Source organism: Mustela lutreola, chromosome 15 (assembly GCF_030435805.1).
Source record: "Mustela lutreola isolate mMusLut2 chromosome 15, mMusLut2.pri, whole genome shotgun sequence".
Classification (NCBI taxonomy): Eukaryota; Metazoa; Chordata; class Mammalia; order Carnivora; family Mustelidae; genus Mustela; species Mustela lutreola.
In genome coordinates this window covers 54740717-54767413 of record NC_081304.1, presented here as the reverse complement: position 1 = coordinate 54767413, position 26697 = coordinate 54740717, and the positions used below count along the sequence as shown (strand labels likewise).

The 26697-nt window shown below is 47.1% G+C and overlaps 1 protein-coding gene across 5 annotated transcripts in view; it reads left to right on the top strand.

The window, feature by feature from the left end:
* Nucleotides 1-15750, top strand: part of MYOCD (myocardin) — a 99887-nt gene extending 84137 nt beyond the window's left edge. For all 5 annotated transcript variants that reach the window (XM_059149042.1, XM_059149041.1, XM_059149044.1 and 2 more), the window contains 5 exons: nt 2333-3265; nt 5582-5725; nt 6624-6755; nt 7950-8007; nt 10458-15750. In XM_059149042.1, the coding sequence (XP_059005025.1) occupies nt 2333-3265; nt 5582-5725; nt 6624-6755; nt 7950-8007; nt 10458-11011 (1821 nt within the window). In that variant the 3' untranslated portion in view covers nt 11012-15750. The remainder of the gene's footprint in view (nt 1-2332; nt 3266-5581; nt 5726-6623; nt 6756-7949; nt 8008-10457) is intronic.
* Nucleotides 15751-26697: the final 10947 nt, after the last annotated feature.

The following is a 26697-nucleotide window of genomic DNA, read 5'->3' as shown; positions in this document are numbered from 1 at the left end:
GCAGAGGGAGCAACAGAGGGAGAGGAAGAAGCGGGCCCCCCTGCCGAGCAAGGAGCTCAGTGCGGCACTGGATCCCAGGACCTTGGGATCATGACCTGAGCCAAAGGCAGATGCTTTACTGACTGAGTTACCCAGGTGCCCACAAAAGATACATTTTTTTTTTAATGGCCAATAAAAGGGGCTCCTGGTGTCTTAGTTGGTGAAGTGTCTGCCTTTGGCTCAGGTCATGACCCAGGGGTCCTAGGATCGAGTCCCATATAGGGATCCCTGCTCAGCGGGAAGCCTGCTTCTCTGTCTCCCCCTGCTCCTCTCCCCTGCTTGGGCTCTCTCTCTCTCCCTCTTGCTCTTGCTCTCTCCCAAATAAATAAATTTTTAAAAATACATCTTTTGTTTGTGGCAAGTTGACCACACCCATTATCCCTTTTGAAGTGTTGGTTTATACTGGGGGTTTGTTAAAGCAACCTTGGTACATCGAGCTTACTAACACTTTATTACTTGTCCTGTGATTATTTCTGTCTGACACTGCTATCTGCATTTGCATTTTCTTTTTGGTGTTTTTGACTTAGAGGGATTTTTTATTTTTGTCTTATTTTTAGGATAGCTTTCTTTGCTTTTGGGCTCAAAAGAGCCTTCCGTACAGAATATCAGAAGGCTGTCTCCCTATACATTCTTCTAGCTGTTTTATGGAATTATTGACACTTGGATATTTAATGTTTCCTGTTTCAGTTATAAAAGTAATATCTTCTGTGACCTATTTAGGGTGTTAGAGATAAGGAGAACCATTGTTAACATTTTAGTCTATCTTTATCCACATATTTTCATCTGCAAGCATACATTTAAATATATACACACATATAAACTTATATAATTCTTAGGAAAATAGAATCAAGCAATTTAAGCTATTTTTCACCTAAAAATATACCATAAACAGGGCCGCCTGGGTGGCTCAGTTAATGTTTGACTTCCACTCAGGTCATGATCTCAAGGTCCTGGGATCAAGTCCCGCATCCAGCTCCCTGCTCAGCGGGCAATCTGCTTCTCCTTCCCCCTTTGTCCCTCCCCCTGCTCATGCTCCCTCTCTCTCTCTCCCAAATAAATTTTAAAAATCAAGAAAAAGTAATATACCATCAGCAATTATTCATTCTCGTATGTAACATCAGAGTACATGGATTCTGGTATTCCATCATTCATAGGCACTACCATTAATTTAGTTTTAATATAGTACAGCTATTTTTAGATAGCTATAGCTCATCATTTATGAATATTATAAAAAATGCAGGGATGAAATTATCACACGTGAATCAACATCATAATGGCAAACGCTTACACCCCACTAACCATTTGCGAGACACTATTCCAAGCACTTTACAACTGTTAAGCCGTTTCAGGCCTCACAAAAACATATCAGGTCGGTATACCGTCTCCATTTTACAGAAGGGGAACCGAGGCACAGAGCGGTCTCTGCACTCGAAAGAGGCAAGGTCAGGATTTGAACTGAGGGACTCCCTGCATTACATTCTTTCTCAATCTATGACTATCATCTAGCCCGTTATTAAAACTAGGACGTAAAGTAGGGTGCCTGGGTGGCTCAGTCGGTTGAGCCTCTGACTCTTGGTTTTAGCTCAGGTCATGATCTAGGATCAAGCTCTGTGTCCCACTCCATGCTCATTGGGAGAATCTGCCTAAAATTCTCTCTCTCTTCCTCTCTCTGCACCTCCCCCGGTTCAGCCTAGCTCGCTCGCTCTCTCAAATAAATCTTCAAACAAACAAAAAACAGGACCTAAGTGTTAATGTAGAACCATGGTTCTCAAAACTGGGTCCCGGGACCAGTGGCACCAACATTCCCTGGGAACCTGTTAAAAATGCACATGGCCCGTTTCCTGCACCTGCTCAAGTTGGAGAACAGAGGACAGAGAGAGCCTGGGAGGGTGAGCAGTGGCCTCAGAGCAGAAGACCCAGTGTGCTTTGGGATGATTGGTTGCCAGCTGATGGCTAAACCCCGGCAGACATCAGTCTTCTCATCTACAGAATGGGGCGAGGACCAGAGTGGGGGTTGGAAGCCGGTAGGGTAGGCGACCTCTATGTTCATGTGGTTTCAAGTGGGCTGTCCCTTTGTAGGATTCCGGGAAGCACCCGGAAGGTGAAGGGGAAGCACCGCACAGAAAAGCATGGTGCAAAACCCTGTCGAGCCCCAGGGGAGGGGAGGGAATTGTAAGCGAGTGATAGAAAAGCGGACGTTGTGCAGTTCCACCGGTGATGTTTTAGAGCAAATGTAACAATATTTTTTAAGATTGTCCTTGAACAGCCACTAACCGCGCCCTGGTTTCTGTAGGTCTCGGAATTGAGACAGCAGCTCCGAATCCGGGGTCTGCCCGTGTCAGGCACCAAGACGGCCCTCATGGACCGGCTGAGGCCCTTCCAGGACTGTGCGGGAAACCCCGTGGCCAACTTCGGGGACATCACGACCGTCACCTTTCCCGTGACGCCCAGCGGCGCGCTGCCCGGCTACCAGTCGTCCCCGTCCGCCGGCGCCCTGTCCAACGGCTTTTATCACTTCGGCAGCACCAGCTCCAGCCCACCGATCTCGCCCGCCTCGTCCGACCTGTCGGGAGCGGGGTCCCTGCCCGACACCTTCAACGACGCGTCCCCGTCCCTCTGCCTGCACCCGTCGCCGGTGCACGCGTGCGCCGAGGAGAGCCTGCTGGGCGGCCTGGGCGGGGGCTCGCTGGCGCCCGAGCCGGACGGGCGGGACTCGGAGAAGGACAAGATGCTGGTGGAGAAGCAGAAGGTCATCAACGAGCTCACCTGGAAGCTGCAGCAGGAGCAGCGCCACGTGGAGGAGCTCCGGATGCAGCTGCAGAAGCACAAGAGGGCCGGCGGCCCCGAGAAGCCGCCGCCCTTCCTGGCCGTCCCCATCAAGCAGGAGGACGCCGTGCCCAGCTGCCCCTTCGCGCCGCAGCAGAGACCCGGGAAGAGGCAAGGCCAGGGGGCCGAGGGCCAAGTGCAGGCGGGCGAAGCGGCCGGGCGCCGGCCCCTGGGGCCTGCTCCCTGCGCCGAGGCCTCGGGCCACAGCGACGCGCTGCCTTCCACCTTCCTGAGCCCCCAGTGCTCCCCGCAGCACTCGCCGCTGGGCGCTGTCAAAAGCCCGCAGCACATCAGTTTGCCCCCGTCACCCAACAACCATTACTTCCTGCCCTCCTCCTCGGGCGCCCCGGGGGAAGGGCACAGGATCTCCTCACCTGTCAGCCAGGTGTGCGCTGCACAGGTAAGAGCTCCCGCCCCCAGGCCCCCCCTCCCCAGCCAGCACCCAGCTTCCTGCAAGGGGGGGGGGGGTGGCCTGGCAAAGGATGAAGAGCTGACATTGGGAGTTTTAATGGGCAGGGTTTACCAGAAGCCCAAAGCAGCCTCTGGTCTTGGCAGTAGACGGGACTCTCTTCTCCCACGTGGAGGTTGGCAAAATTGTCTTGTAAAGGGCTAGAAAATGAACGTGTTGCCTTTGTGGGCCCTGGGTGCCTGAGTCTGGAAACTCAGTAGGACCCTTGTATCATGAATAGACAACTGTAACTTGTAAAGGAATGCACGTGGCTGGGCTCCAATAAAACTTTATTTATAAAAACAGGCAGTGGGCCAGATTGCCATCCCCTGTTGTTGAGACTCCTCGGGGTAAAGCCTTACCATAGGCCAAACCAGTCTATCAAGAGCGCCAACGGAAAGTTACTATTATCTCCATTAGTGGTGTGCTGAGTGCAAATATTTACCAAGCACCTACAATGTGCCAGGCACTAACCAAACAAAAGTCCCTCTTCTCATGGGAAGATAGACAGTAAATAAAATAAACATGTAAAATGTATAATGTATTAGAAGATGGTAGATCTTTTTTTTTTAAGATTTTATTTTTTAGAGAGAGAGAAAGCATGAGCAGGGGGGAGAGGAAGAAGCAGGATCCCCACAGAGCAGAGAGCCCCATGTGGGGCTTGATCCCAGGACCTCAGGGCCCCAGGATCATGACCTGAGCCAAAGGCAGATGCTTAACCCACTGAGCCACCCAGGCGCCTCTAGAGGATGATAGATGTTATGGAGAAAAGGCAGGGAGGGGTGGTGATGGAGCATTTCAGATTTGCGACTTTAAGTCAAAGGTCTGGGGCCATTTGAGCCAATCTTTGGAGGCAGTGAGGGAGAGCGCCTGGTGAATATTTGGGGGGAAGGCATTGCAGGCAACGGAAAGACAACAAGGGCAAAGGCCCTGTGGTGGGAGTCGTGGGTGGGTGTTCAGGGACCAGAAAGGAGGCCACTGTGGCTGGAGCTGAATGAGAGGCTTTGTAGGGACGGCTTACAGGAGCAACTAGTACAAAGACTCGACCCAGGGGAGCATCAGAGACTTCCCTTGTCCTCGAAGCTAAAAAATCATTAGGAAAGTCTACCTAAGGCTCTCTGAGAAAGAAAATTTCGTCATCACAAGTTCTCAAGTCTACCTCATGAGGAAGGAAATGGGAAGAAAATCCACAGGATTGGATCCTGCCAGGTGACCAGTATGGAGAGGCCTGCCTCTGAGTACTCTCCTTAATTGTCACAACGCTATGAGCTCCAGTTCTCTATTCTTGACTTAACCACGGAAGAAAGAGAAGCTCGAGGAGGTTAACCCAGGAGCCCAGGGTCACAGGAACCCAGGGTTTTCTGATGCTAAAGGGCGTGCCCTTTTCCCACTGAATGTTCTCTGGCCTGCGGCCTTGGACAAGGGGAATCTGTTTTCTACAGCCTCGGACAGCACATTCAAGTGAATGATGCCCGCTTCTGAGTGGGCACCCTGGGGGGGGACTGGGACATCCCAAGGGTTATCATCCCTGTTGATGAAGTTTACTTCATCATCATTCCGGTGTCCTAGGCAACAAAGGTAAAAACAGTTCTGGAAACACAGCTCGGGACCCTAAGACCATCCCAACGATGTGGGTAGAAACATGAAGAACTAGCATTTGTGCAGTGGTTCACAGCTTACAGAGCACTCCTTGGGGACACGGACAATTCCAAGTTAAAAGGATAAAGAGCGATATAGAGTAACATGCCTGATGGATGCTTCTGGCGTCATATGCGGCACGAAGAGTTGGGGAAGGTGGGGGAAGCACATGGGTCATGAAGGGCTAGGAAGGTCCAGGAAGGTCTTTTGGAGGGGGGGAGGGCAGGAAGGTTTTGCAGAGGGGTGGGACTCAGTGAGAAGGGCAGTGTTAACAAACGAGAGTCGGGAAAGGAGCATTCTATGTGGGGAAAGATAGGGAGGTCCAATGTGCAAGGCATGCAGAGGGAGGTTTGGGGAGGGATGAATAGAATTCACGCTCTTAAAGGAAATGGTACCCAGCCTGGAGCGTCTAGAACACTGGTTACAGGTGCAGACCCTCTGCTGTGGTTGCATGGGAGCCATGGAAGGCTTTTAAGCAATGGGTGATGCATATGAATCCAGATTGGAGACTGGTCATGGTATCTAGGGAGAGTTGAAAACATAAGATACCAGGGAAGGGGCCAGGAGTCTCAGCAAAAGCTCTCAAGTGTGTTAGCAGAGGCCGCCTCATTGGCTGTTTCTTCCTTCCAGAACTCAGGGGCGCACGAGAGCCAGCCTGCGAGCTTCAGTCCCCAGCCCTCCAGCCTCCACCCCCCTTTCTCTGGAGCCCAGGCAGACAGCAGTCATGGTGCTGGGGGCACCCCTCGTCCCAAAAGCCCAGGGGTCCAGCAAAAGGTAGGCACCTGGAGAAGGGTTTAAACTCTGCCTCTTTCCCTCTTCTGTGGTCTTGTCCTCCAAATGAGGGGGTCCAAAGGCGGAAATAAATGACATCTTAGGTAAAAACAAATTCACTGGAAACAGATTGACATGGATGTACCAATGGAAGTTAGGGTGTTCCGAGGAGCCGTTGCTGGGGGTCATCCTGGGAATCTCAAGGATGAACATGAATGTGATCTGTTGGTGAAAATGACACGGCAAACGCACCAGTATCCGTGGAGTCGAAGATCGGAATAGAGGCATGTGGGAAAATAATGCGCGGGAAAGAGGAAGGTATGCGGAGATGTGGAAAGGTAGAGAAAGGTGCAGGGAGTTCGAGTCACAGTGCAGACTCTCGGTGGAAAAAGGAGGAGGTTGTACATCGCAGCAGGTGGAAATCACGGGTGGGTGCCCTAAAAGGGCCCGGGCACTTCATAAAGCACTCACCATACACGAGGCTGGTTCCTGAAGACATAGCCCGGCAACGGCTCCCCCTCTCTGCAAATGCACTTGGTTAGGAGTGAAATGCTCTGGGGTGGGGTAAGTACTCTGGGAATTCCCGGGGTGATGGACTTCTTCCTATCGGACTGGAGTCTTACTTTATTTGCTTTTCTCCTAACCGAAGAGGGTTCATCCTGGAGGGGGAAAGGAGTCTGTAAGTTTCCCATCCTAACATGCCTCTGGGTACGCCCACAACGCGCCCATGCTATGTGCCTTTGTCCGTAGAAGACCCATGATGTGTTTTCTAAACCCTAGCTCTCTTTTGTTCCCCCTCCAATCAGTTGTTCCAGGTTCGAGCCTGGAGTTTATAAAACAGAAGCCGTACCGTCTGTGACCCCACAAATTGACTCTCTTTCTCTGCACTGTACCTCCACAGATGGCTGGTTTACACTCTTCTTCTGAGAAGACGGGGCCAAAGTTCTCCATTCCATCTCCAACATTTTCCAAGTCCACTTCAACCGTTCCAGAGATAACCCAGCCTCCGTCCTATGAAGATGCCGTCAAGCAGGTAACTTAGGAAGATTTGTTTTCTGGAGGGAAACAGGTTGCCTAAACGGATCTTGTTTTTCATTATTCACCTCCATGTAGTTCGTAGATGGCGACACTGTGTGTGTTGGGGGCCCCTCGGTGAGAATGGGCCACTGCAGAAAGGTGCCGGGTGTGCATAGCAGGTGTGTGAGGCAGGCAGAGAAGACTGTGGGTTCTCTCGCTCTCAGTCAAATAAATAAACAAAATCTTTAAAAAAAAAAAAAAAAAAAAGAAGCAGCAGAAGCAACCTTGTTCTTGGGGTAGAAGCCTCCCCGCCAAGCTCACTCTGAAGGGCTCTCCTGGGGCGCACTCTGCCTTCTCCCCTTCTCCTGTGCTGGATTGTTTCCTCCCGGAGTTTCCCCATCTGAGATGAACACTGGGCTTTAATCGCGCGGTCAGCAAGTTCAAGTCCTGTTCACGGCGGCATTATTCCCAAACTGCGGGAGCAACCTGGGGGGCCTCCGTAGATGAATGGTTAGCCCAAATGTGGTGAATACATCCAATTAATCCTACTCAGTCTTTTTAAAAAGATTTTATTATGCGAGAGAGAGAGAGAGGGCACAAGTGGGAAGAGGGGCAGAGGGAGAAGCAGACTCTCTGCTAAGAGGGGAGCCCCAACTAGGGGCTTGATCCTGGGACCCCAGGATCAGGACCTGAACTGAAGGCAGACGCTTAACCCACTGGGCCACCCAGGCACCCCCAATACGAGTCAGTCTTAACAAGGAAAGCGATTCTGACACATGGGGGCACAGGGGGATATTACAGAGTGAAGTAAACCAGTAATAAGAGGAAATACACTGAGTGACCCCACTTCTCCAAGGTCTCTAGAGTCGCCCGATTCATGGGAACAGAAAGCAGAATGGTAATCGCCAGGGGCTGGGAGCTCACGTTTCGTGGGGACAGCATTGCCATTGGGGAAGATGAGAAAGTCCTGGAGACAGATGGTAGGAACGGTCACAGGATGTGAACGTAGCGTACTTCATGTCACCACACTGTGTGCTTAAAGATGATGAAGATGGTAGATTCTATGTTGTGTTTTATCAGAATTAAGGGGAAAAACCCGCCTTAACCAAACCTAGCTCACAAAGTCCGTCGTGCTGCTTCTGACGCACTCCCGCGGAAGAGGGGGCCAACCTTCTCACTTCTCTGTTCCCCTCTGCTTAATTGGCAACAGCAAATGACTCGGAGCCAGCAGATGGATGAGCTCCTGGACGTCCTCATTGAAAGTGGAGGTAAGACCGCCTGTGTCTTGCCCTTGGGGAGGGTCGGCACCTGCTCGTGCTCTGGGGAGTGAACCTTAGGACCAACGTCAGGTGCTTGCTGGAAGTCAGACCCCAAAACCAAGAGGGGGTCAAGTGTCACTTCATGTGAGCTCGCCGTCCACATTGGAGCAGATGAAAGAAGGCCCAGTGGGGGATTCTTCCCTGACCTTGTCCCTCTGTCCTCCGAGCTGGACCACCAATCATTTTACCAGTTTGCATCCTCATTGTGGTCTATTTGCCCAAGTTTTTTTCCCTTGCTGTTCCATTTCTCTTTGCCTTTCTAATCCCAATCTCCCTATCCTCTTAATAATAATAATAATAAGAGAACAGACAAAGCAAGTTTTGTGCTACCTACTCAAAATGAAATTCAATTCCTGACCTCCCGCTGGATGGTCCGTTCATGCTTAGATATCCTTCCAGCTTGTGACCATAAAAGAAAAAAAAAGAAAAGAAAAGATAAAGATCGACATGTTGCTTTTGCCTCCTTTTTAGTCATTCATTTATTTTTTCAAAATTACATGGTATGTGCCCAGAATCTGAAACCACATAGATGAATAAGGTCGTGTAAGGAGAACATGTAGATGGGGGAAAACAAAACAAAACAAACAAACAAACAAAAACCTCAGGTCTGAGCCTCTCAATAACAACCTTGAAAATTTGGAGAAGGCAGGGCCTGGCATTGTCCGGGGCTCAGTACTGCTCCGACCAAGTCCAACCTTTGTGGAGCCTGTGAGTCAGGGAAGGCAGAACGCACAGCAGGCAAGTAAACTGGCAGTTCCTCCCTCATAGCAAGAGGAAGAAGGAAAAGATGGGCTGATGTATTTTTATATGGATAAGAGGAGAGGGTGATATCAGACATCCTTATATGTATTTTTTTTTTTTTTTAAATAAGAGAGTGAGCAGGAAGAGGAACAGAGGGGTAGGGAGAGGGATAAGCAGACTCCTTGCGGAAGGCAGAGCCCGACACGGGCCCCATCTCACAACCCTGAGATCAGGACCTGAGCTGAAACCAAGAGTGGGACTCCCAATTGACTGAGCCACCCAGATGCCCCAAGACACCTTTCTATTTTTAATTAATTATATGGTCAGGTCAGTAAAGGTAAGGGCGCTGGAGGGGAGCATAGGAGATTTGAGGACAGAAACATCATTTGAGGACAGTTATAAATCAATCACAGATGAATTTTCTGGAGAAACACAGGACGCTAGGTTATATTAAGTGCAATTGGTAGGTCTGTTGTCATACATCTAAAGTGAGACCAGTCAGCTCCATTGTGTCATGTTTCTTTTGGAACTAAGATTTATCCAGGTGTGGGCTTTTTTCTTTTTAAGATTTTACTTATTTGGAGGAGGGGGAAGGAATGTGAGCAGGGAGAGAGGCAGATGGAGAGGGAGAAGTAGGCTCCTTGCTGAGCAGGGAGCCCAATGCGGGACTCAGTTCTAGGACCCTGAGAACATGACCTGAGCTGAAGGCAGAAGCTTAACCATATGAGCCACCCAGGTGTCCCTAGGTGTGGGGTTTTGCCAAGGGAGTATGGTACAAGGAGAAAAGAGCCAGGGGATAGAGAATATTTATAAGACAGCAGCTATAATGATGGAGCAGAACCAGGGGGACTGATGGCTGGAGAACGAAGTAGAGTCAGTAGGTTGGAGTGGCCCCAGGTGGATAAGAAACTGCTGTCGTGGGGTGCTTCATATATGAACTAGAGGGATGGGAGAGAAGGACAGAAAGCGAGAGATCGTGCCTGAGATTAAGCTTTCAGGGGGATGTAGTATTTGGGGATGACAGAGTCCAGGGTGTACAACAGAGTGGGAATGGAGGAACCCATTGAGTTGGGGGGGGGAGGGGTAGGGTGTCAAAGCACTAGAGGCCAGTGGACAGTCAAATCACTTCCCAGGATGCTGAAGTCATAGGAAGGACAAGAGCTGAAGCAGGAAAGGCAGGGAACTGGGGAGTTGTTTTCATTGGATGCAGGAGAGAGACCGGGAGACGCGGGTTGAGCAGGGAGAGCCGAGTGACCCTCAGAACCACTGAGGAGCCATGAGGAGGAGGCAGGCCGACAATCGGAAAGTGACATGGCATGGCACCCAGTGACTGACTCCTCTTCTGGCTCTGAAGTCAATGAGCCCCGCCTGTGGGTGTGAGGAGGATGCAGTGTCCTCGGGGGACAGCCAGGTGTCAGTGAAGGAGCGGGTGAAGGCACCTGCTTTGCGAGGTTGCTGGATCAGAGTGGAAGTTCCAGAAAAAAGGGCTTGGGGAGAGACCAGGAGAACTGGACACAGATAGGGCTCTTTAGGGATGAGACTGGATGACAGCCGGAGACACATGTCCATCTCGTGTCTAAGCGTGACTCCTTCCTCCCGAAGATCCCTATGGCGGAACCTGAAATGGTTTAACAGTTCCCATCGTGTTTTGCCAACAGAAATGCCAGCTGATGCTAGAGATGATCATTCGTGTCTTCAAAAAGTCCCCAAGATACCTGGGTCTTCCCGAAGCTCCCCAGCTGCCCTGCCCAAACCCTCCTCTTCGGGGGGCCACCTCTCCTTCGATCACTACGGCGCCGACAGTGATGAGCACCTTGAAGTCTTACTAAACTCCCAGAGCCCCTTAGGGAAGGTGGGCGATGTTGCCCTGCTGAAAATCGGGAGTGAAGAGCCTCCTTTCGATGGGATAATGGATGGATTCTCTGGGAAGGCTGCGGAAGACCTGTTCAGCACCCATGAGATCTTGCCAGGCCCCCTGTCCCCAATGCAGACTCAGTTCTCCCCCTCCTCCGTGGACAGCAGTGGGCTACAGCTAAGCTTCACTGAGTCTCCTTGGGAGACCATGGAGTGGCTGGACCTCACGCCACCAAGCTCCACGCCAAGCTTTAGCTCCCTCGGCACGGGCGGCCCCAGCATCTTCAACATTGATTTCCTGGATGTCACGGATCTCAATCTGAATTCCCCCATGGACCTCCACTTACAGCAGTGGTAGACTGCCTGGGCAGAGGCGCTAAGGGAGGCCAGTGGGGATTTCACGGGGGGAAAAACACACAATCCCCAATGTACTCCTATCGTCCAAAAAGAGGAGGAGGGAATTGCAAAGAAACAGTGGAGATGTCTGTGACCAGCAACGAGAGCAAATCGCAGTCAGTTACTCTCAATGATTTCAGCAATGCATTCAGAGATGTGCTTTCTCAGATCAGAAATGCCAAAAAGAAAAAAAAAAATTCACTGCCTTTTCGAATACCAATATTTTTGTAGCCCATGATTTTTCTCGGGCATTGTCCGGGCATAGTCTCACATCATGGAAGCCTCTCTCATGGGTTTATTAGACACAGTGCGGAATGGAAGTGGGGCTCTTCTGGGGTACAGGGACTCTAGCATAACCATCAGCGTTTCTGGAGAGTAGACCCATGGTGGAGGCTGCTTCCCAGCCTCCCTCCCTGTCTTTAAACAGAAATCAGGCCCCTCTTAGGTTCTCGAGGTAGGAGAGAGGAACAGAACCCATCCATTCCCAGGGAAATAGAATCAACTCGGCCTCAAAGCTACCCTCTTGAGGTGGTTCCAGTCCAGGAACCCGGGACTATTTGGTCACAGCTAACGAACCCACATTTGGTCCACAGAACCCCACTGAGAATTTCCCTCTTGGTCAACCAGTCACCAGGTCACTCCTGCTGTCTCCATGGTCATAAACACCATGAAACAGCTGAGAACCTTAAAGCAAACAAAACCCCAAACTTCTTGCCATGGAAGGTTCCCCAACACAACCCCCTTTAGTTTCAAGGACTGGAGGTGACCCCGTGAGCAGTTGGGAAGGCTATCTCTAGCTTCAGGAAGCCGTACCAGGGATCATTCAGACAGTGCTAGAAACCCTTGTTTCATATGTCATGAGAATAAATACCAGGGGTTCCTACAACAGGTTGATGATTTATGGGGGTCCAGCTATTTTGGGGGGAAGGGACTTGGGGGTCCACCTCCATTTTTCTTTCTCCCACTTTTCTTTCAAAATACCAATCTTTTCTTGCTCCTCTTTTGAAACGTTTTTTTCTGCCCCAACATCAAGAGGACTCCTTAGCTCTCAAAAGCTGCCACATTCCTAATAAAGCCATATTTTGAAAAGACCAAACTCCAGGTTCTCCCAGAGAACACATTTTCCATATAGCATCATTTGCTGGGGGGGGGGGGCAAAAGAATGTCCTTGGAGGGGGAAAAATACAAACAAACTGGCGACATGGCCCATCACCCCCAAACCTTGTTCCGCTCTCATTTTATATAGCAATCAGTGATTTGGGTGGTTTGGGGGAAATTGGAAATCACTACGTTGTAAAGATAGATCTGAATGATATTTGCGAGGAGAGAGGATGGCAGGTCTGGGCCGGTGAAAAGAAACACAGTTGCACATGGAAAAAGGAGGGAAAGAAGAAAAATAATGGTCTCCCGCGCCTCCCTCGTTACCTCGTGCTTTTGCGGGAAGTCGAAACACTCGAAGGGCAGGACGGTCTCTCTCACGTTCACTGTGGCTCCACCGTTTCGTTAGTGCATGCCGTAGAGAGTAGCTATTGCTGGTTGGTTGGTTGGTTTGTTGTTGTGTTGTTTAATTTAAATCACTTAAGGCACTGTTTTCTTCTTTTGTAAAAAAAAAAAAAAGAAAGAAAAAAAGAAAAAGAAAAGAAAAAAAAAAGAAATATTCACTGTGCACTTACGGAGAAGATAACCAAAAACATTGTGATTCTAGAAGTTCTCTTTTTGATAAACCAAAGATTTTAGAAGTCATTCCATTGTTAGCTTGTAAACATGTGTGAACACAGAGTGTTTTGGGGGACCGCTACTCTGAAACGCTGGCAGATCTAAGGTGGGGGGTAGAGGTGCATATGTGTGTAGACATATGCATGTCTGTATCCATGCCATGTGTCTGTGTCTCTACACGATGTTACATGTACACAGTGTTACAGAGCATTCTCTACCCAAAGCCCTTAAGCCCCAGCTTGATGTGAAATGATACTTGGCCTTTCTTACTATGAGTTCCTGATTCATCAACAGACCCCACATTGCCTCTCTGTGTATGACTGACAGCTCGAGCCCCGTGACTCACGGCCACTTGCTCACCATGGCCATGCTCATCTTGACAAGGACTATGGACGTGAAGAGACACAACAGCTTCACCCTTAGCTGCCGGGAACGGTGAACACCGTCTCTCGTAGGAAAGCATCAGAGGGACACGAAGACCGTTCTGACATTCCTTGATCAGCACCCTGCTTTGAGAGATCCACACTGTACTTTTTCTTTTTTTTTCTTTCCATTTTCTCTTATGTCAGTCATCAGAACCAGGAGCTGAGAGGGAAGCGTTACCCGTCTTTCCTGGGAAGGAGAAAACTCTTACTAACACATTCCTCACTTTTGTTGGTCCCGAAGATGTTGACATTTTATTAGGATCTGGACGAAGCTTGCCAGTCAGTACCTTTATCATGTGCCATGTTGTACGACTTTATGTTATTTTTGCGCCCTTGCCGCCTTTGGAAAACAAACTCACAGGGTCCCCTACTCGGGCTATTTCCAGCAGAAGGACTGGCCTTGGTTGGGAGGCCGCTGTGCTTTGTTAAGATGGTGCACTTGTCTGGAGACGCCGGTAGGATGTTACCAGCACTGCACACTCATCACAGAGCAGACCCCTGGATTCCTGGTCTCAGCCCCCTCCCACAGGCCCCGCACACCGATTCCCTCTCTCTCTCCCCATCTGTCAGATGCGGCACTTAACGGTATAAAACTAGGGATACCTGGAAGAAACTCGGAGAAGTCGGCTGCACCGAGTGAATCAGACCACGCTAAGTCATCTATCTGCTAGCGGGAGTTTTTATTTTAAGTACTTTTTAAACCGTTGAGTGCGTCCTCTTTTCTGGAGACCAGTGGGGCGTGACTAGGGGGATGCGCGGAGACGACTGAAGGTGGCCACGTTCCAGCTTCTTCACACTCTCAGAGCTGCAAGGAGCCGCATGTGGTTTTCTCCAGATTTCTGGGACTCCCGTGGTGACGCAGGCCCCACAGAGTTCGCAGCCAACCCCAATGTCGCTGCGGCCGCGTGGGTTCGCGCTTACTCAGCAGAGTCAGAAAATGCATCTGTGCACATGCTCTCCTTAAGCGAGCGGTCATTCGTAGTAGCCCTGCTTCTAACAATATCATTGAGACGGCACGCGTTCTGTTTTAAGGAGGAGAGGGAGGGGGAGAGGACAGAAGGGAGGGGAGGAAGAAAGGAAGGAAGGAAGAAGGAAGGAAGGGAGAGAGAGAAGGAGCAAAAGAGGGAGGAAAAGAAAGAGGGAAGCCAAGAGAGTCTCCGTCTGAATAGTCACGGGTCTCTGCACTGGTGGCCTTTGCCATTCAAAGACATTTCTTTCTGATCTGGAAAAACAAACCAACAAACAAAACCCTTTCCCAATGATTTAAGACAGTCCTTTTCAAGATCCGTTTAAACTCCACCAACTCTTCAGAAACACACACAGACCTGGCTGAAACTCCCACATCAAGTCAACTCACCCCGTGGGCCATTCCTTGACATCTGGTCTGCGGCGAGCACACCGATTCCCAGATGTCCACCACTAATCGGACGAGGTGTACCCACGGTTCAGGTTCTGGGACTTGAGCTGTGGTTCCTACAAGCAAGAGCACTTGGAATCTCCCAGTCCTCAAATCAGAAACCCTTTGCTATGATTTAAAAAAAAAAAAAAAAAAAAAAAAAAGGTGTGGAGGATGTAGTCTTCATTTTTCTGGTCCCTGTCTTTGACTTTACAAGCTCTCTCTGCAAAAGGGACACTTGGGGTGGGGTAGGGGTGCCCACTGTAAGCCAGGCCCCTTAGGAGAAGAGCAATCAGCCCCCCCCCCCTTGATTCCTCCCAGTGGGAAGCCCACAAAGGCGGGCACACCGTTTGCTGTCAAAGATGAGTCAACTCAGAATAAAAAGAGTCTGGGGGTCTTCATTCTCTTGTAGTTCTCCTACAAATCTCCTATAAATCCAGATGGTCCTATAGTTCTGGGAACTGTTCAGGTTGTGTTAGGGAAGCTGACTTTGATTCTAGAATCCACATTTCCGGAGGACTCCTGGCTAGCTTGAGACGATGCACAAGAAGACGATTTCAAGACAGGGAAAGACCTGGGAAGAATTTCTCTACCCTCTACCAGGGAAATTGTAAGAGGACTCACTAGGGTCAACAACATAGAAGTAATGATTCTGCTTCTAGGATCTGGTGATTTCCCCAGTGGATTAGGACCAACAAACTCCTGAACATCTCATGCTTCTTTAATCACCAGCTCCCATCATGGACACTGGTCACCCGAGTTTCCTCTACGAATGGTTTAACAGCTCCAAAGTGTTTATGGAAAGAGGGAGTATAATGATGGGGAACTTGGATGCTATTCTAGTGTTTTCCAAAGGAAGAGAAAGCACCCTGCTCCCTAGAGTTCCCCTCCAGAGGGCCTACAGTGAGGAAAAAGGGTGCTTGAAGCCCTTTGATGGAGAAACCCAAAGACATACTTTGCAAAGAAATCAGAAAAGCCGGCATATGTTTTCTGGGGGGAGCTGTGTGTTGTGTTCACGTCTGTCTCCCTTGCTCAACTATCCATTACCAGAAAGAAAGGTGGATTACCAGGAAAAGAAGCAATGGCTAAAGTACCAAAGTTGGCATGTGTTCTTTTAAAAAAATATATAAATATATTTTTAAATAAAATGTTTATTTTGAAAAAGACGTGAGCTTTCTTTCACCCCCCGCCCCGACTGTATGGTACGCCAGGCCCCGTGCCACGCCTTTCACCGGTGCTGTCTCGTGCGTTCTCGCAACGGCACCATGAGACTACTGTTATTCCCATTTTACGTATGAAGAAACTGAGGCTCAGAGAGGTTCAGTCCATTGCCTAAGATTCTGCATCTGAAACATACAGAGCCAGCTGCCAGATGCTTTATCTCCGAAGCCCCTGATCTCAAACAGTATGCATCTCACTTGTACTGACAACATCAAAATGACGGAGACTTTTGTGAAAAGGCACAGACCCTCCTGTCCCAAATGTGTTATAAAGGTATATACACACGCCTCTCAGCCAACCCCTCATTTTCATCAGTTTAGCAACTGAGCAAGGTAAATAGTAACGCAGAAGCCATTGGGCATCAAAGATATGCGTAGACTTCCCCAAGCAAGACTCAGTCTTTGTTTGATTTTCTCTCAATTCATTCCTGCCAGTGCCCCACCAGTGAGTGTGTAAACCACGTGCAGGAACTGAGCTGTCGTGAAAGGAGCCCTGGGAGGGGGATCCCACACCCTCGTTTAGATTCAATCTTGCTTAATGCTATGGCTCTGCCTTTCCTCCTCCACTCAACGTTCTGGTGGGCTCTCCCCATGTAGAAGGAAGAAGGGCACGCTGGTGAGAAGCCCCAGGTGTCCATCCTTCAGGCAACCAATTCCAGCAAAAGAGAGTTTCGCATTCCTAAGTCACAGCAGAAATCTCACCGCTCCCTCTGTCTGTCAGTGGGCCCATCCTGGACCCCATCTCTGCGGCCATGAGAATGAGGTACACATCCTCTCACAGGGTCTGGATCCCCCCATCCACCCCTGAGCGGTGGAGTGGGATCATTTGAAGCTCATGGACTGACAGTAGAGAAAGTGAGATCTTTCTATGGGAACATTGAGCTGCTATTAGCAAAAGAGAGAACAGGTGTTGAAGAGGCACGAACCGTAGATTTCCAACATGCAAACCCCACTTTCAAGAATGTTGTCAGCTGGAGATGGAGACAGGTAAGGAAGGACAACATCGTCTGGTAAGTGCTTATGTGGGAGTAAGGGCATACCATGCCCGTGTGGTAGGGGTCAGACGAAGGGCGTTTCATAAAATCTTAGGTAGGGAGAACGGTCAAGGACTCTCCAAAGGAGACCACTTGGATACAGCCGTCGGCCCAGCAAAAGGATTGCATGCATTCCGGGCAGAGGGAACAGCCTAGACAAAGGTTTGAACATGAATGAGAATTTACCATATTCGGAGGATATAAGAGATTGAGGTTGCCCCGAGAGCCAGGAGCTCTGATGTAGGATTGCTGAAATCGGACGGCCCAGCCCAAGAAGAGAGAGAGAATCCCCCCTTCCTTCCTCCGCTTTTTGTTCTGTTTGGGTCCGCCACCAACGGGATGGCATCCAACCACATTGGTGTGTATGGTCCTTGTTTGCACAGTCTACTGATTCAGAGGCCATCTCTTCCAGAAATAACCTCACAGACACCCCGAAACGATGTTTCACCCACGATGCAGGCATCCCTTCCTCCAGTCCGACTGACACAGAAAATTAACCATCACTAGTACTACTAGTAATAGAATCACCTTGTCCTCATCACCAGCAGCCTTATAAGTGAATATCCGTGGTTATCATTACGTGGCAGTGAGCCACCGTCCTCCAGTTCTGGCTCAACGTGGAAATCTTGACTCCCCACATGCCTAGATTATAGCAAGTCCCCTTTAACATTCTAAAGCTCACGTCAGCTCCAAATGTCAAGAAATGCCCTCTATCTAGTAACGGAAAGAAGGACCCACCGTTCCTGGATTTTGTTCTAAAAATGGAATACCAGTGTATATCCTTCGAGACAAGAGGATCTTGTTTCAACCAACGTGGGTTGTTTGAGATGGACCAATGTGCTTCCTAGCACCTGGGTCAGAGAATTAGAGCCACGGCTACCGAGAGGGAAGTCTAGGGACTTTCCACTTCTTATTGGTGTCACCCTTAAGGGCTCCTCAGAAAGTGTGGTCTTGCTTCCTTGGTGTTATGCTCAGCCAAGGGACCTCCGGGCTAAAAAAGTCAGCTTGGGCGTCTCCAGGGGGACACTGGGGTTCTTTGAGTAACGTGGCCCCGTTCAGATTGGCGTGCTGAATCCTCTGTCCTTCCTGTTGTTCCAAACCCAGGACAGGATTCAAGCTCTCTGTGCTTCTGTTGCACGCCACATAGATAAGGGTTCACACGGACACTTCCCAAGGGGAACGGGTCGGGTGGAGACAGGGTCCAGCAGGGATGACCCTAAAACTTATCGTCCAGATCAGAAGGCTTTTGTTGGGACAAATGCTCTATCCAACAGAAGGCCAGAAAACGGGCATATCAAAGACTGTCCCAGGAAAACCAGGACTATAGTCCCCCTAAATATAAGCCACCCGAAGGATCTAGAACCCCCGTCCACTCTCACCTCTCTTCATTGTTCAGCTGACGGGCTGCAGGGGTCAGGCTGACAAACTGACCTCTTCCTAGCACACTTTTCTCCCCCTGCACCTGCACCCACTCTCCTGACTTCTGTTACCATCAATTTGTTTTTGCTTGGTTTTGAGCTTTATATAAACGGAATCAAATGAAAAGTACTTTTCCAAGGCTACCTTTTCCTGCTTAGCGCTTTTTGTTGTTGTTGTTGTTGTTGTTGTTTTCTGCTGAGGTTCGTCTGTGTTTTTACCCACTGTTGGGTGAATGCATTCATTCTCCTTGTCATATAGCTTTCTACTACCTGAGTGTATCACCTTTCATTTCTCTGCTCTATTGGCTTTTTTTTTTAATTTTTTTAAAAGATTTTATTTACAAATTTGAGAGAGAGCATGTGTATGAGCCATGGGGGAGAGGCAGAGGGAGAAGCAGACTTTCCACTGAGCAGGTGCACCATCCCCCCCAAAGCAGCGCTCCACCCCAGGCTCCTGGGGTCATAACCTGAGCCAAAGGCAGATGCTTCATAACTGAGCCACTTAGGAACCCCTTTTGATTTTTTTAAGTTTATTTATTGAAGAAATCGCTGTACCCCACATGGGGCTAGCACTCAGGACCTGGAGATCAAGGGCCGAGGCTCTAAGGACTGCGCCAGCCAGGTGTCCCTACCACTCTACGTTAATGGGCATTTCCATCGTTTCCAATTTTTGACTATCAGAAGTTTTGCGGATGCATTCTAGCGCCTACCTTTTGTTGCAAATAGGTGCACATTTCTGTAGAAATGGGAAATGACTAGGGCATGGGGTATGCCTATGGCCACGCCTTAGCAGATAACGCGAAACAGTTTCTGAAGTGCTTGTACCGAGTTCCCTCTGCCTGAAACACGAGCTCCCGTTGCTCGGTGTTCTCACCCACACTCTGTTCTAACTGTGTTTCTCAATAGCAGCGATGCTGTGGGTATGCTGTGGGTTTCACTGTATTATCCGTCGGCATACGCTGGCTGAGCAATGACGCCGAGCAACTTTTCACATACTCTTTAGCCACGGGGGCTTTGCCTGGGCAGTAAAGTGCTGTCCAAGTCTCGTCCATTTTTCTTTTAGGTTTTCTACCTTTTTCCTATTGGACTGTAGGATTCTGGAGTTGAGTCCTTTGACTGTTTTGTATGTGCAAACAACTTCTCGCACACTGAGGATGGTTTTTTTTTTTTTTTTTTTCCATTCTCCTAATGGTGTCATCTGATAAACCAAAGTCCTTCATTATGAACTAGTCCCATTGGCCAATATTTCCATTAAGGTGAGAGTTTTTAGTGTCGTGTTCAAGAAATCATTGTCTCTCCCAAGGTCATGCAGAAATCGCTCTGTCTTGATCTTTATTTTGATTTTTTAAAAAATTTCTTTTGGAGGGGTGCCTGGGTGGCTCAGTGGGTAAAAGCCTCTGCCTTCGGCTCAGGTCATGATCTCAGGGTCCTAGGATCGAGCCCCGAATCAGGCTCTCTGCTCAGCGGGGGGCCTGCTTCCCTTCCTCTCTCTCTGCCTGCTTCTCTGACTACTGATCGCGGTCTGTCAAATGAATAAATAAAAGTAAAAAAAAAAAATTTCTTTTGGAAAGAATGATTGTCTAGTAATATAGTTTAGAGAATGAGTGGCCTATAAACCTTTCCAGTCATTACACGTTTAAAAATAACTTTCTTTTGCCCTGGTTTGTGAACGTTGGACCAGATGTAGACTTTCTGAACTGCACTTGAGTCACAACCTATTTCTGTTGGAGCTCTAGAAATGTGGTTCCAAATTTTATTGGCATTGAGTGTTGCAGGTACCAAGAGAATTAGCTTCTGTTCAGAGACAAATGTCTTTTCTCTGAATAGTACCTAAACGTATTTGTAGCTTTCGTTTTTATTGCTGTTTTTGGTTTTAAAAATTGACATGGAATTGACATATGACATTTGTTAGTTTCAGGTGTGACTATGATGAGTTGTTATATGTGTATATTGCAAAATAATCACCACTGTAAGTCTAATTATACTTATTCCATACATAGTTATCACTTTTTTTCCTTGTGATGAGAACTTCTAAGATTTACCCTTAGAAACTTTCAAATATACAACACAGCATGTATCTTTGAAATTCAGAGGTTTTACCAAGATATGTGTAGGGTTCCCCCTTTCCTTTCCACAGTAATATTTTCTGGAACTTGGTGAATCATTGTGATTTTGATTTGAGTCTTTCTTCAGCTTTGCAAAAAAAAATTTTTTTTTAACATTTTTATGCTTATTCCCCATCATCTGCTCTGGAAATTCTATTACATATTTTTTGAATTTTCTGAATACGATTCCATGTCTCTTTTCCTTTTTCCCTTCATTTCTTTGAGTTACTTACTTTTCCCTCTGGATTTTGGGAGCATTCTTCCAGCCCATCTCCTAATGCACCCTTTCCATTCTGGGCAGTACCAATTCTGCCATTTCCTGTCTCTACTGAATTTCATTAATTCCATTGATCCAAGAATTCTTTCTTATTTAATATGGCCATCTTTCGTGGCAGCCAGACCCTGCCATATCAAAGCAATGTTCTCTCAATTCTCACCAAACATGCAAATTAGACTTCAAAACTGCCTTTCCCTTACTTCCTGCTTAACTCTTTCACCGGGGGACATTTCTCTGAATTCTCAGATTAGCTTCCCTGTTTCATAGATAAAATAAAAGCACAGGCATTTGAACGAGACAAACCTGGGTTGGGATCCCAGTTGTGGCACGTGAATCATTATTCACCAAAACCCTCTGAGCTGTGACTTGTAAGATGGGTATCCTGATAAAACCCTGATCCCACAGTTCTTTTAGGGATTAAATGAGATCATGGATGTTGAACAATATGGGTTTGAACTGTGTAGGTCCACTTATCTGTGACTATTTTTCAGTAAATCTGTTGGACAAAGTTTTTGGAGACTTAGAATAATTTGAAAAAACTTGCCAGCAGTGTAGCATAGAAATACCAAAAAGAAAAGAAAAAGTTAGTTATTGTGAGAATATGATGGATAGTACCTGAAACATACAAAATATGTGCAAACTGACGATGTAATCAGTAAAGCTTCTGGTCAACCGTGAGCTATTGGACGTTAAGTTTTGGAAGAGTCAAAAGTCACACCTGGAGGGTTATTGCTGTTCAAGGGTTAAGTGTACTTAGTGTAGTACTTAAGGATGTGATCTATTACCATCATCTTTACTATTCAACTACTCAGTCTTTTTTTCTCTTTGTTCATTCTCACATAGAGAGGTCTGGTTAGTCCAGATTGTGGTGGCTGAAATGGCAGAGGGAGGTACTGGGGGGTGGGGGAGGGGAGGTAGTTTATCAGAGATGGTGTAGATCTTCATTTAATTTTCCCCAAAGAATAATAAATTCTGCCTGGTCCGTTCTCCCCTCACCCAAAAATCACCCATGCCATTCTCCACCAAGATTGTGAGTGGCATCTTTCTCTAATTTCTTTTTTTTTTTTTTTTTAAGATTTTATTCATTTATTTGAGAGGGAGAGAGTGAGAGAGAGCATGAGAGGGGAGAAGGTCAGAGGGAGAAGCAGACTCCCTGTGGAGCTGGGAGCCCGATGTGGGACTCGATCCTGGGACTCTGGGATCATGACCTGAGCTGACGGCAGCCACCCACCCAACCGAGCCACCCAGGTGCCCTTCTTTCTCTAATTTCTATAAGTGACATAGAATTTATTATCTTTGATGAGTTATTTCCAAATGACATCGGAGGAAGAAATGAGTCAAAACTACTAGCTTTAGTTAACATTTTGAACCCAAATGTCGCATTTAAAATTTAGTATACATAAAGAGAATTGACAAATAAAATGTTGTGGTGAAAATACCGTTGAATATTTCCATCATTTGGGGATAGGGCGGGCTTTCTAAGCATCAAACCTAAGGCATAAGGCATAAAGGAAGGGATTACTGGATCTGACCACATTAAAAATATAAAATTCATGGAGGACAAAAATCAGCATTAGGGATCTTAAAAGGAAGAAGCCAAACTAGAGAAAGGTCTTGCCATCAGACACAACAGTATGAATATAATTAATAGAGCTAATGGGCTTTTAAAAATCAACAATAAAGTATGGAACCCCACCACAGAAAAATGGGCTGAGGACATGAAGAAATCAGCAATTCATTGAAGAAAAACTGAATAGCCATGAAACATGTGGGCAAAATGTTTTAATGTGATTTTTTTAAAAAAATGCAAATTAAAATGGCACTATAATGCTATTTCTCATCTATTTACCTGGTAAGATTATTAAAAGTATTATAGTGTAGGTCAGAGTGTGGGGAAAATAGAAAATTTGTGCATAAGAAGTGGGCCTGCAAAATGTTTTCATTTTCTATCTAGAGGAATAATTTGGTAATACCAAAGAAGCTTAAAAAACATAGTGCACAAATTCTAGTTCTTCAATTTTGATCTCAAGGAAGCAAGTATGTGTGCAGTTTTAGCCACCCATGTGTTAATCAGAGATATTTAAAATAACAGAAGACAGGAAAGAACATATTGACCTAACAAGTGTGATTCCATTTTTGAAATATATTTATAAATGCGTGGTTATCTTTGGTTAGCGAGGATATGCATGATTTTCATCTTTTAATTTATCTGAATTATTTATTCTTCAATAAATACCATTAAGATGTATGTGCATTTGTACAGAAGCACATATGTTGTTAGAATTTATTAACATTTTATTAGTGAGTTCGTTTTATTCACAATTTTTATTTTGTAAGTGATCTTGGTAGGTTGTTTTTGTGTTTGTGCTATCTTCATTAGGTTTGGTAACAAGGTTAAGCCAATTTCATAAAATGAATTGGGTTGCTTTCATTCTATTTCTGTGACTGGAACACTTTAAATAGCAGAGGAATTAATCTGTTCCTTGAATCTCTTAAATAGCTCCCCATAAAACTGTCTGGGCCTGATTACTTCGGGGAGTGTTACTCTGTGACAATGTTTTCAATTTCTTTAGTGGTCCTGGTCTACTCATTCTTGTTACTTTTGAAACATCTGTAGCAATTTCTCTTCCACCCCCCTCCCCTCCCAAAGCAGAGCTTATTTTTAAATAAGTAAATATAAAATTGCCCATGCTCTCATAGTTAATTTTGCACCTGTGATTAAATCCATTTTTCTCATGCCTAAGGTTGTGTCTCCGTCTTGCTTCTTTCCCCTTTAGATATATTCACTTTATCTGTTTCTTAAAATAACCTGCTCTAAGATGAATTCATCAATTACTTCATTAATTCCAGTGCCGTCTGGTCCACAGGTGTCTGTGGAAGAGCCCAAGGTGAGCGGCAATAGGCAGCTAGGTAAAGTGCTTCTCAGATTGGTGGAAAAGGTAAAGAGGACAATGGGAAAATGTATAAAGCCTGTTAATGTGTAGGCTGGAGTTGGCCACTGCACTTCCCCCCCACCTGCCATTGGCCAAATCCGTCACACACAGTCAAGTCGAAAGTTACTAGGTAGGAAAATACATTCTGCCCATGATAAAACTCTGGCAAGGGTACAGAGTCAAGAAAGCTGAAATGTTGGAACTGAAACTGCCCAAAGATGGGAACATCTGTCACCTTGTTTAAGAGAATCTTTAGGGCACCTGGGTGGCTCAGTCAATTAAGCACCTGCCTTTGGCTCAGGTCATGATCCCAGGGCACTGGGATGGAGCCCCACATTCGGTTCCCTGCTCAGGGGGAGTCTGCTTCTCCCTCTGCCCCTCCCCCTGATTTTGTTCCCTCTCTCACCGTGTGTCTCTGTCTAATAAATCTTAAAAAAAAAAAAAAAAAGCATCTTTAGACTCACATGGTGTAAATTTTATAGCAGTAGGTATAAAGGTGATTGGAATCAGAAAGGGATAATACTTGGTCATTGCTGGTCGTAAGGCGGACTGAAAAGAGGAGGGGGGGGGATTCCAAAATGACTCCGACCAATCTGCTCAAGAGTGACAACCATCACTCTGTGCATATTCTATGTCCAAAGAGAATTGTATGATTGATCTTGACCTCCTTGGGATGGTGAAGTGTAGTCCCCTTTCATAGGTACAGGCAGTGACCTTTTGAACCATAATCAAATTGTATATGCGTCATCTCCGTTTCCTCTCCCTCTCTCCCCTTCCCCTCCCCTATCATCATCCTCAACACCTCACACCCTGGGAATTTTTTATCTACAAAAGGCAAGATGGTGTGTTCTTCAAACTTCAACCATTTTTGGTATAGACTATTAAAGGTCCAAAGTCTGGATTCCTGAAACTCAAAATTGCTTTTCTTTACAAAGTCTATTCTCACGCGTGTTTCTGAAACCTGCTTTGAGGGATCTGATGAGCAGACCTGACACCCCTTTCTCTTTTTTCTGCACTGTCATCCCGTCCCTGGGTAGGAAGGACAAAAACATGAGCTGCTTCCCGAGGGGAGGAAAAGTTCATAGAACAGGAAATATGTAAGGAAGCCACCCGTTAGTAAAACACACCCTGGCAGGATAGGCTGTGTTTGTGGACAAGTAGAAAGTTCCCTTTTAGAACTGAAATGTCCCCAGGTTGAAGACAGGGACTGGCATAATTTTGGAATTGTCTTACAGAGTTCCCTAATACTACTGTTGTCCAAAAGAACTTTCCTTTCTTTCTTTCTTTCTTTCTTTTTTTTTTTTTTTTAAGATTTTAATTATTTATTTGAGAGAGAGACAGAGACACAAAGAGGGAACAGGAGCCAGGTGGAGAGGGCTCCCCACTGAGCAGGGAGCCTGATGAAGGACTCGAACCCAGGACCCTGGGATCATGACCTGAGCTGAAGGCAGAGGCTTAAGCGACTGAACCACTTAAGCACTCCCCCAATAGAACTTTCTGAGAGGATAGGAATATTCTATGTTGGACTGTCTGATACAGCCCGTGTGGCTATTAGGCGCTTAGGACGAGGCGAGGATGACTGAGGAACTACATTTTTAATTTCATCTAATTTTAATTAATTTAAATTTCAATAGCTGCATGTGATCAGTGGCTACTCTCTTGGACAGCGCAGTTCTAGATGTCAGCAGAGATAGTGGTGCTCAAAGTCATCCAGTGACTCTTAATATCTCTTTTATTTATACATTTAAAAACCATGCTGTGCCTTGGTTGCTAAAAATATCTCAAAGTGGCAATAATTTCAGTGTGTATAGAAATGATATTGACATTAGAAGCATAGCACAGTTGGTTAAGAGCAAATCATGCCTTCACTTATTAATTGGCTAGAGCTGCCTGACCTAATAAGCGGAGGCTAAATTCACAATTAATTAAAGATCTCATGTTCATTCAGCCAAGACTTGCCTCAAACCATCTTTTGTGCAGCAGGCTAGCAAGATACTGCGAAGCATATTTAGGACATCTTGCAACTATAATCAACATATGCAAAATATACCGTTGCAAAAAAGTTCTTTGATTTATCAGACTAGTAAGTCTGTCAGAGGAATGGCATTCTGCTCTATTCTGATTATAATCATATTTGTAGTAAACAACTATGAACCCACGTACTACATAGAAATGCATGTTATTTAATTAGTGTTAATTTACAAACACTTCTCTATCTTTGCTATCTACTGGACAGTATTCTTTCTTTATTAGAGATGGGAAAACTTAGAGACATTATGCAATATTTCCCCCAAAGGTTATATAATTGGTATTTGGAAATCTAATATTCGAACTCCTATCTGATCCAAAGCCCCTACCACAGGGACTCTGGTCTTACTTGACAGGTGGACGATAAAACCTAATTGCGGTCAGCTGTCTTTTCCTAAGGATGGAGCCTGCACAAGGAAATTCAGGACCCTTTTCAAGGAGCCAACAGATGCCAATGGGAAACTGCTGTGTAGAAGGCTCCAGGCCTGCCACAGCTGATGCCCCTTGGTCCCCTGTGACCAGCTGTGAGACTGCCATACAAGAAAGTTGTCCCAGTCAAGCTGGTTCCATAGGCACGGAAACACTGTTATTATACCCTTCTTCCATTCTGGCTCCTGGTTACCTCTTGGGTTTGGTAAAAATTAAGGGTGCATGCTATGCTCCGTCAGGCCCTGGGACGGAAAGCTTAGCTGGGCACCTCTGCAATTACCAGGTGGCTTTGGGCAACTTTATGAGCCCCTTGCCGCCTGCACAAATCTCCTTCCTGCGAATTCAAAACAGCAGTGCCTCACATTCACTTAAAATACAATGAAAGACAGATGCTCACTTTCCTTCTTTGCTCTTGTAGTCCCGGTTCCACTTTGCTATTTTTAAAGCAGTGAAACCTTTCCCTCCCTGGAGTGCCACAGTGCAAAGCACCGGCCTCCCCCCGCGCGCCGGCCTCCGCGCCCCCGCCGGCCTCCGCCCCCCGCCCCCCGCCGGCCCCCACCTCCGCGCGCCTCGGTCCTTGCAAACTTCGCACGCGGAAAGGTGGGCAGCGGCGCAGGACTACAAGTCCCAGAATGCACGGCGCCCGCCGCACAGGCGCAGCGGGGAC